General features: G+C 40.0%; 1 protein-coding gene across 1 annotated transcript; it reads left to right on the top strand.

The window, feature by feature from the left end:
* Positions 1–319: 319 nt before the first annotated feature.
* Positions 320–7,418, top strand: LOC129849936 (C-type lectin domain family 4 member M-like). The gene is made up of 7 exons (XM_055916607.1): positions 320–586; positions 888–953; positions 6,039–6,074; positions 6,172–6,447; positions 6,543–6,709; positions 6,792–6,892; positions 7,271–7,418. The coding sequence occupies exons 1-7, from the start codon at positions 454–456 to the stop codon at positions 7,416–7,418; spliced, it is 927 nt and encodes a 308-aa protein (XP_055772582.1). The 5' UTR covers positions 320–453.
* The last annotated feature ends 1,548 nt before the right edge of the window (positions 7,419–8,966 follow it).

The raw sequence follows: 8,966 nt of genomic DNA, 5'->3' as shown, positions 1-8,966 counted from the left end.
TCTGGTGGAAATGCAAAACTGACCCAAGATCAGCGTCTAGGGACAACTTCCCCCCTCACCACCAGTCACAGAGTGAGAGCCATAATGTTCTCTCCATTTGAAGGCTGGGGGTGCTGTAAACTCAGTCAGGATATATGTAGTGTATATGTCAATTAACAGGATCCCAATTAATTTTAGCACATCCAGATTTGGGACCCTGTGAAATCACACATACATCATATGGCATGATATAGAGCCATATCGTGTATTATATTATGAAACTAAGGCTGGTGGAAGTCACGTGGTGGCTTGCTGATTGTGTTGTGTTGAACTCACACTTTAGTTGACTGATAAAGAGATTCACTACCTAAAGTCACACAGACGCAGGACAGTGCAGGGAGAAGACACAGCTACAAACGTACATTAGAGTTGAGGTTAGAAGTAGAAGTTACTGTATTTGAGCACAATTGTAAGATGTCAGAAGGAGTCTATGAAAACACAGATGGATTTGAAGACAACAAATCTAATGCAATGAAGAACACAGACATCGATGGCCAGTTATATGGCAACTTCAAACCCAGTCCAAGAGATGGAGTTGTTGCGTCAGGTAAGATTGCACACACACACACACACACACACACACACACACACACACACACACACACACACACACACACACACACACACACACACACACACACACACACACACACACACACACACACACACACACACACACACACACACACACACACACACACACACACACACACACACACACACACACAAATTACACACAATATATTAAACAAGTGAGCTTATCCTGTAGTACTCTAGCTTTATTTGTCCCAATCCTGGATGATACAGTAAAACACAATACTAAAGATCTTTAATAATGTGTGATTCAGTACATGTTCAGTGGTGGAAGAGACCCTCTGGAGTTGCTGCAGTGTGTCTGGGGCTGCTGTGTGTTCTCCTAATAATCTTTGAAAGTCAGTCTGTTGTCAAATTACAAATAAGCACAATATCAAATGCTCATATTTGATTGTTGTTCCTCCATATGGGTCCCAAAAGAGGGAAGTGAAGTGGACCTTTTCTGTCATTCCACCAGCTGTCACTCAAAATCTCCTCGACCAATCAGGTTCATTAAGAGAGAGGGAGGCAGGTTGTCTAGAGGTTAAGATTGATTGGCCAGTAACCGAAGGGTGCTGCATCGAAATCCCGAGCCGATCACGTGAAAAATCTGTTGACGTGCCCTTGAGCAAGGCACTTAACCCTAATTGGTCGTGTAAGTCGCTCTGGATAAGAGCATCTGTTAAAAGACTCAAATGTCATTCTAGAGGAGAGCCCTGGTGGTTACTGTTGTCATCTCATCCTCACTGGTTAAGACTACCCACCCTCAATATCCACTTGGAGCAGTTTGTAGTGTCAAAGTTATTGTATGGACATTATAATGACCCATGTTTGTAGTCCTGGACCTCCTGAACATGTTGATGTATATTTGGGAGTAAACAGAGGGTCCAGATCAGCAGAAAGGTGAAAGGAAGGAGGAGTTCTGGAAACTCCCTGAATTATCTTGGGGCTGTTACATATGATATTTAATATATGTTAACAACTAGCCTTTGTTGTCCACTTCCCCTCTATGATCTATATCTTCCTGGTATAATAGTGTCCTGTCCATCATCACAAATAGCAAGTCCCATTCCCTGGACATGAGGACTGTGTTGAGATATACTCTGGACAATATGGTCATGTAGAGACATGGAATGATTTATATTGTGCTGCAGAAATTGTTTTACCAATAACCACTGTAACAATCTCTCACACGCACACACACACACACACATACACACGCACGCAAGCACGGACACAAGCATGCAAACGTGTTCTATTTTTTTTATTAATAACTACTGTGTCATTATGTTGATACTTCCCTGTAGTTAACACCTACAGTAGTCACACAGACAGAGACACTGATGACTCAGAGACAGAGATATCACTAGAATCAGAGACTTAACATATAGAGGACTTGCAGTTGACGTACGACACCTCCTGGTTGCCATGTTGGAAGACCACCACATTAATTCTTGAAGCAGAGACTTAACGTATAGTAGACCTACATGGAAAGAAAGACCCAGGCATTGTTAAAGATGTCAAAGGTCATCTATGCTGAACCAGATATGAACAAGAAGGTCAAGTTTAACAGAGGTGAGATGGAGGAGAGGATTGTGGATATCTACATCAGTGCAGACACCCTGAGAGACGGTGAGACCAGCACCAAGAGAGAAGAGACAGCAGACACTGCTCCTAATAATGGACCAGGAGACCAGCACTCAGGTAAAACACACTCAACCCTATTATAGGAGAAAGTCCAAGGCACCTCCCCTAGGATTGTAGACAAGTCTCCCCTAGCCCATAGACAAGTCTGTAATACCACTATTTCACCTCTATGTGAGTTAATCTCTCATTTTAACCACTAGGTGGAATCATCACTGAACAATTCAGTACTGTATCCAACCATCAACATGAGAGAGAGAGAGAGAGAGAGAGAGAGAGAGAGAGAGAGAGAGAGAGAGAGAGAGAGAGAGAGAGAGAGAGAGAGAGAGAGAGAGAGAGAGAGAGAGAGAGAGAGAGAGAGAGGAGAGAGAGAGAGAGAGAGAGAGAGAGAGAGAGAGAGAGAGGAGAGAGAGAGAGAGAGAGAGAGAGAGAGAGAGAGAGAGAGAGAGAGAGAGAGAGAGAGAGAGAGAGAGAGAGAGAGAGAGAGAGGACTTCGTCATAGTAGGTTATAGTTACACCACTTTCTCACAGATCCAGTTATGATATTTGTCATCATTCCAAGTCTTTACAGGTTCTTCTTGTCCATAGTTTGTCTCAACACAGTCCGTCTGCCAGTACCTAAACAACACAGAGATCCAGACAGTCAGACACTGTAATACAAACATCCTCCTCAATTATAGACATAGTCCTATGTTTTTACAGCTTTAAAGACACTGTCAAAGATGAGCATACCATTATCAACACATTTTGTCTCTCTTTCCATTACATTTTCAAATGAAAATAGTACTCGGCTTCTATAATACATCTACAGTTCTCATGAAATGACATCCATGAGTCAAAACATATATTTTTACATGATTCGAAGCTCTCTCTCTCAGTGTCTAGTAATTACTATGCTGATATAGTCCTACAGTATGTACTGTAACTCGCCACTGTGTATTTCCAACCTCGTCTCAAAACATTTTGTATTATTCCGTACGTAAATCAGAGACACTCCATTATAATATGATATATTACCTTTCATATGGTATGTATCAAATTGTGGATGCCCATCATCCATTTTGTATGATATGTTACAAATTACAATGATATGTTACAAATTTGCAAAAACATACAATAAACATATGAACATCCTAAACATATGAATTCTACTAGCATTAGCTAGCTGGTAGAAATTACTATGTTGATCTTTGGATACAGTGACACGGAGGAGAGGAGATAGAAGGAGAGGAGATAGGAGATAGGAGGAGAGGAGATAGGAGATAGGAGGAGAGGAGAGGAGAGGAGAGGAGAGACTAATTGAGATAGATCCTTAGTGTCAGAGAGAGACATAGAGGAGGAAGAAGGAAATTAATAGAATGAAGAAGAGAGAAAAAATAAGACAAATAATTGTTCTTTTTAGATTTAGAGGAGAGTATGTAGACATACTAGTTAGTCTAATAGTTTTATTAGAAAAATGTCATGTGATTTTCCCAAAAATATAAACCTATTATTTTACTAGGCAAGTCAGTTAATAAGAACAAATTCTTATTCTCAATGATGGTGTAACTGCCTTGTTCAGGGGCAGAACGACAAATTTTGTACCTTGTCGGCTCAGGGATTTGATCTTGAAACCTTTCTGGTTACTAGTCCAATGCTCTAACCACTAGGCTACGCTGCCGCCCCACCTATGCTCATAACTTTAATAATAAGAATAACAAAGCACAGATTAGTAAATGAAGGAACAATATTTTTTTTAACTTCTTATGGCTGCAATCCCGTTAACGGGATCAATATGACAACAGCCAGTGAATGAGCAGGGCGCCAAATTCAAACAACAGAAATCTCACAATTAAAATTCCTCAAGCATGCAAGTATTTCACACCATTTTAAAGATACACTTCTTGTTAATCCCACCACAGTGTCCGATTTCAAAAAGGCTTTACAGCGAAAGCACCACAAACGATTATGTTAGGTCACCGCAAAATCACAGAAAAACACAGCCATTTATCCAGCCAATGACAGGAGTCACAAAAAGCAGAAATAGAGATAACATTAATCACTAACCTTTGATTATCTTCATCAGATGACACTCATAGGACTTCATGTTACAAAATACATATATGTTTTGTTCGATAAAGTTCATATTTAAATCCAAAAACCTCAGTTTACATTGGCGCCATGTTCAGAAATGCCTCCAAAATATCTGGAAAATTGCAGAGAACCACATCAAATAACAGAAATACTCATCATAAACTTTGATGAAAGATACATGTTGTGTCAGATTTCAAAAAGCTTTACGGCAAAAGCACAATATTCAATAATCTGAGAACAGCGTTCAGCCACAAAAGGAAGCCATACAGTTACCCGCCAAATTGTGCAGTCAACAAAACTCATAAATAGCATTATAAATCTCCACTTACCTTTGCTGATCTTCGTTGGAATGCACTCCCAGGACTCCCACTTCCACAAGAAATGTTCGTTTTGTTCGATAATGTCCATAATTTATGTCCAAATAGCTATTTTTGTTAGCGTGTTTGGTTAACAAATCCAAAGTCAGGACGCGCGTTCACTAAAAGCAGACGAAATGTCAAAAAGTTCCGTAACAGTCATTAGAAACATGTCAAACGATGTATTGAATCAATCTTTAGGATGTTTTTAACATACATTTTCAATAATGTTCCAACCGGAGAATTCCATTGTCTTCAGAAGTGCGATGGAACAGAGCTCCCTCTCATGTGAACGCGCATGGTCAGAGCATGGTCAGCTCATGATAGACCTTACTCATTCCCGTCTCCTTCGGCCCCACTTCACAGTAGAGGCATCAGACAAGGTTCTACAGACTGTTGACATCTAGTGGAAGCCGTAGGAAGTGCAAACTGACCCATATCCCACTGTGTATGTGCTAGGCGATGAGTTGAAAACCTACAAACCTCAGATTTCCCACTTCCCGGTTGGATTTTTTTCTCAGGTTTTTGCCTGCCATATGAGTTCAGTTATATTCACAGACATCATTCAAACAGTTTCATAGAAACATCAGAGTGTTTCCACCTAGAAAGGAGGGAAAAGGGCTACCTAAGTTTGGTTCCCAATCAGAGACCACGAAAGACAGCTGTCCCTGATTGAGAACCATACCCGGCCAAAACATAAAAATACAAAATCATAGAAAACAAAAATATAGAATGCCCACCCCAAATCACACCCTGACCAAACCAAATAGAGACATAAAAAGGCTCTCTAAGTTCAGGGCGTGACACCATGATCCATTTTGTATGTTACAAATTACAATTTCTATGATGTTACGATTTACATTTTGTATGACATGTTACGAATTACAATTTGTATATGTTACGAATGTCCTAAACATATGAATTCTACTAACATTAGCTAGCTGGCTAACGTTAGCAAGGCTAGGAGATAGCTGTAGCTGGACACTATATTACATATTACAATTTCTATGATGTTACGATTTACATTTTGTATGACATGTTACGAATTACAATTTGTATATGTTACGATTGTCCTAAACATATGAATTCTACTAACATTAGCTAGCAGGCTAATGTTAGCAAGGCTAGGAGATAGCTGTAGCTGGAAACTATATATTCTGTTAAAGTGTGAAGCTGTATCTTTAACAACCACAAGTCCCCCTCAACAGGAAGTGAGATGGGGTGAGAAAACATCACTTTAAAAGTGTTATTGTGTCTCATTGATGCTATGTACAGTATCTGTGTCCACAGAACCTGATAACTCAGGGAAGAGATCCTCCAGAGTTGCTGCAGTGTGTCTGGGGCTGCTGTGTGTTCTACTGGCTGGGATCATAGGCCTGTCTGTCTACTGTAAGTCTTAAATTACAATTCCTACAATTCACCAGCATTCACCTACAATTCACCAGATTATCTATTTTATTGATACACTTTGTTGTTGTGATAACAGATGATGGGGTCTCTAAGAGCTTCATAGCCTATAAGACCAACTCATCTGCAGAGATAGAACAGCTACAGACCAGCTACAACAACCTGACTAAAGAGAGAGACCAGCTACAGACCAGTTACAACACCATGACTAAAGAGAGAGACCAGCTACAGACCAGTTACAACACCATGACTAAAGAGAGAGCCCAGCTACAGACCACTTACAACACCATGACTAAAGAGAGAGACAAGCTACAGACTGAGAGAGAGTTTCTTAACTGGAGGCTTATCAATCTCAGTGAGTAAACCTACAGTAATACATTATCATTAATCCCACACAACTAATCATCAGTCTGTGTTCTTTCATTAAGTGTCCAGTGTGATAAATTGAAGGAAATTCGTATGTTCATCAATATATTCAAACCTGTCCTGAAGGCTGGAAGAAGTTTGAATCCAGTTGGTACTTCCTGTCTACTGAGACTAAAACCTGGAAGGAGAGCAGAGAGGCCTGTCTGGAGAGAGGAGCAGACCTGGTGATCATAAACAGCAGAGAGGAACAGGTGAGATGGAGAGGCGATGGGTGTGCAGGGGGTAGATATGATCAAACATATACATCTGCTAATTTATCTTTCTCAACAACAGACATTTCTCTTCAACCTCAAGAAGAGAGTCTGGATTGGTCTGACTGACTCTGTTACTGAAGGGACCTGGAAATGGGTGGACGGCACCCCACTGACCACAAGGTGAGAGATGATAACTAATCTGTCAATAAGGCTCCTTTCAACCTTTTTCTATACAGGTTCCTGTCATTGATGATAGCAGTACACATAGTAGTTAACTATAAGATGTTGACATATTATTTAGTATTATGATGTGATGTCTGACTGTTTTTAACCCTGTAGCTACTGGTTTTAACCATGATATCTGACTGTTTTAACCCTGTAGGTACTGGTATTAACCATGATATCTGACTATTTTTAACCCTGTAGGTACTGGTATTAACCATGAAATCCTGCTGTTTTTAACCCTGTAGGTACTGGTATTAATCATGATATCTGACTGTTTTTAACCCTGTAGGTACTGGTAATAACCATGATATGTGACTGTTGTTAACCCTTTAGGTACTGGTATGCCAAACAGCCTGATAATTCAGGTCCTACTGGGGACGAGGACTGTGCTGAGATACACGAAGATCAGAGTCCTCTAAAGTCATGGAATGACATGTCATGTGACAGCAAACTCAACTGGATGTGTGAGAAAGTGGTTTAACATCACCATGACAACATACTGTAACACATACACAGTGCACAGAACTTCCTCCTCTGCCTCTGTCTCTCTCTATCTTTGTCTCAAACTCAGGCACACAAATGTTGTATTTGTTTGTATTAGTATATTAATAAAAGTCCTACTTGTTTCCTGACATTGTAGCGTCCTGTTTACCAGAGTCAACATGAAGATAGTACATCAGACTCTGCTATATGGGTCCCAAAAGAGGGAAGTTAAGTTGTTATTTTCAGTGGTTCAACGAGCTTCAGTCAAAAACTGTTGAAGGAAATAGTTTCCTAAATGTTTGTTAACCAATTTTATTATAACAATGCAAACACTCTGTCCGTTTATAAGAATTTGTAAGATTCTTATTTGCATAAAATAGACAGAGACCCGTGTCCAAATTAATCAATAGCATTTATTCTCGAGAGATCTCTGACCAAAAAAAACATGTACATTAGATCATATATCACAAACAGCGTCATAGCTTTCTAAATGTCCCTCCTCTTCTCCAACAAGGACAAGCTAATCAAAAGTCCATTCTAACACACTTACGCACATATCTTACACACAATATCTGGATTATCTCCTAAAATCTCTCCACAGTTTATTACCACTTAGCTGACAGTTCCAGTCCCCCCCAGATACGGAAAACCTAGAGGGGCTTGAGCTGTCTTCCCTTATCTCCACAGAGTTATAGCTTAGTCGGTTAAAACATAGGTTAATGATCCACTTAATTTTCTTTAGACTCACACAGACATCCCTTTCTTCCCCCATATATGCTACATATCCTCTTTCTTATGAACTAACATTATTTATCAATAAAGAAAAACAGGGTAGAATTCAATTAGTTTTAGTTCCAGTTAAATGTATACAACGTTTAGTCATTTATTCATAATATTCATAACAAAAACTCCTCGACCAATCAGGTTCATTTAGAGAGAACAGAGCTGCGTCCGTTTCTGTCGCCATCTCCTCCTCACTGGTTAAGACTACCCACCCTCAATATCCACTTGGAGCAGTTTGTATTTTCAAATCTATTGTCTGGACATTATAATGACCCATGTTTGTAGTCCTGGACCTCCTGAACATGTTGATGTATATCTGGGAGTAAACAGAGGATCCAAATCAGCAGAAAGGTGAAAGGAAGGAGGAGTCCTGGAAACTCCCTGAATTATCTTGGGGCTGTTACATTTGTTGTTGTCCACTTCCCCTCTATGATCTATATCTTCCTGGTATGATATTGTCCTGTCCATCATCACAAATAGCAAGTCCCATTCCCTGGACAGGAGGACTGTGTTGAGAAATACTCTGGATGTCACGTTCCTGACCTGTTTTCTGTTAGTTTTGTATGTGTTAGTTGGTCAGGACGTGAGTTTGGGTGGGCAGTCTATGTTTTCTGTTTCTATGTTGGTTAATGGGTACCTAATATGGTTCTCAATTAGAGGCAGGTGGTTTTCATCTCCTCTGATTGAGAATCATATTAAGGTAGGTAGTTTCACAGTGTTTGTTTGTGGGTGGTTGTCTCCTGTGTCTGTGTCTATGTTGCAC

This window comes from Salvelinus fontinalis, unplaced genomic scaffold (assembly GCF_029448725.1).
Source record: "Salvelinus fontinalis isolate EN_2023a unplaced genomic scaffold, ASM2944872v1 scaffold_1763, whole genome shotgun sequence".
Taxonomy (NCBI): Eukaryota; Metazoa; Chordata; class Actinopteri; order Salmoniformes; family Salmonidae; genus Salvelinus; species Salvelinus fontinalis.
The sequence above is the reverse complement of the archived record's forward strand: the minus strand, read 5'-3'. Positions and strand labels throughout refer to the sequence as shown.

Coding starts and splice junctions, on each gene's coding strand:
- LOC129849936 (XM_055916607.1), top strand. CDS start 454: ATGTCAGAAGGAGTCTATGAAAACACAGATGGATTTGAAGACAACAAA. Junction 6,448..6,542: donor CTGGAGGCTTATCAATCTCA/GTGAGTAAACCT, acceptor GATAAATTGAAG/GAAATTCGTATGTTCATCAA. Junction 6,710..6,791: donor TAAACAGCAGAGAGGAACAG/GTGAGATGGAGA, acceptor TCTCAACAACAG/ACATTTCTCTTCAACCTCAA.